Genomic DNA, 1,778 nt, shown 5'->3' on the forward strand with positions numbered 1-1,778 from the left:
TATATTAAAAAAAAAAACACTTGTAAATGTTAAGGTCCTTACTGCCTGTATCTGCTGTAAAAGAAAAGATGATCTTTCTCGCCAACCTTTCAGGAAATCGTCAGCCTCCAAGACGGCACAGAGTGGAGCTCAGCCTCTCACTGGCTCCTCCACAGCTACCGGAGCCCAGGTGGAGAAGAGGCTGGGCAGAGCCTCGGGGGACCTGGAGTCCTCCATGCTGGCCACCCTGCCGCGCAGCTTCCTGGATGCCAAGGTGCGGGTGTGGGCCCAGGCCCTGCCCAGTCCTTCCCTCCCTGTGTAGAGCTGACCTGCCAACAAGTTACTGCAAAATGCAGGACATGCACATTCCCCTTGTGAAGTAACCCTAACAGTTATACCCAGGCCTTTCCTTATGTAACATGTTTGGGGAAAAGAAGATGGGAGTAGGGAAAAGACAAAAGAGTGAGAGACAGAAAGTGTAGGTGCAGCTTCAGGGGATTAATGGCTTAGGGACCTCGTGGCATTCCCTGCCCTGTGTCCATGAGGCTGGCAGACACCCCTGTCCGAGAACATTTCACAGGGTGGGCCTTCTCTGACGTGGCTGGAGGAGGCCTGACTGTCTCCAGTGTTGCCCTGGTCTTGGCCCACGTGGTGGGAGTGGCACAGGGGCATTGGGAGGGCACTGCCCTGACATCGTGCCTGGTGTGGCAACAGCAGCGGCAGGTGTCCTCACCCCAGCTCCCACCTGGCCGGCAGCCCAGATCAGCTGGGGACCAGCTAGGCAGCTCTGTGGCCCTGCCCTAAGCTGAGAGTGCTCCCTTTCCCTTTTTAGGTTTTTTTTGGGGGGAAGTGGGGAGTATACAGCGCTAACCACCTGTGGCCTCCAAAGCCTAAAGTATTTATAGTCTGGCTCTTTACAGAAACTTTGCCAAACCTGCTGCAAATTCTTATCCAACCCTTTCTAAAATTCAGAATAACAATACTTTAAATCTGATTCAATTTTTATATCAAATTTTATACAATTATATTTAACAGATGCATTCTACGTGTATCTAGCACAGAGTTAGGAAAAAATGCTACTGATTCATGCTACCAGTATTACCTTATTCACCCCCTAATTTAGCTCACGCATTCTAATGTGAATTAAGCCTTCCTGCTTATTTAAAATTAGCCTAAAGCATGAAATTTGAAAACGTAAGTACAAATCAGGTGACACTGTACATGGCTGTGTTGTTCGTTTGGAGGCAAATGCGAAAGAGGAGGTAGTACAGCAGGGGAGGGTGTAGGACTCCTACAGAGCAGGACTGTACACTGGGGGCCGGCGCGAGGAGACCCTCGACAAAGTCCTTCCAGACCTTGGTCGCAGAGACCTCGTGTCCGCTCTGCTGGCCTGGCCTGTCTAAGGCCCTGGGTACAGCCCAAGTAAAAGGTACACACACTGCATGAGAAAGAAGGAATAGCGATGTCTGGGATAATTTTTTCTTTCCATATTTAAAAAATTGTGTACTACCAGCGATAAACGGGAATCTCTAATGCCATAATACTTTTCTCTCGTTTCCCCAGGGAGGAACTGACCTGATAATTAATAGCTATGGACCCATAATTAAAAACAACTCTAAGAAAAAGTGGTTATTTTTCCAGGACTCTGGGAGGAGAGTTGAGCAGGTAACTGACCCCTCAGTGCCTGGGACATGGGCAGGCCGGCATCCTGGGGTCGGGCGGGTGGTCCGGATCGGTGCCCTCGGGCGGGCGGGTGGTCCCGGCGGGCGCCCTCGTGCGGGCGGACGGGTGGTCCCGGC

General features: G+C 51.1%; 1 protein-coding gene across 1 annotated transcript in view; it reads left to right on the forward strand.

The window, feature by feature from the left end:
* Positions 1 to 1,778, forward strand: part of Prtg (protogenin) — a 98,339-nt gene that overhangs the window by 95,458 nt on the left and 1,103 nt on the right. The window contains exons 19-20 of the mRNA XM_023724055.1: positions 94 to 253; positions 1,543 to 1,644. Of these exons, the coding sequence (XP_023579823.1) occupies positions 94 to 253; positions 1,543 to 1,644 (262 nt within the window). The remainder of the gene's footprint in view (positions 1 to 93; positions 254 to 1,542; positions 1,645 to 1,778) is intronic.

Source organism: Octodon degus, unplaced genomic scaffold (assembly GCF_000260255.1).
Source record: "Octodon degus isolate 3935 unplaced genomic scaffold, OctDeg1.0 scaffold00105, whole genome shotgun sequence".
NCBI lineage: Eukaryota > Metazoa > Chordata > Mammalia > Rodentia > Octodontidae > Octodon > Octodon degus.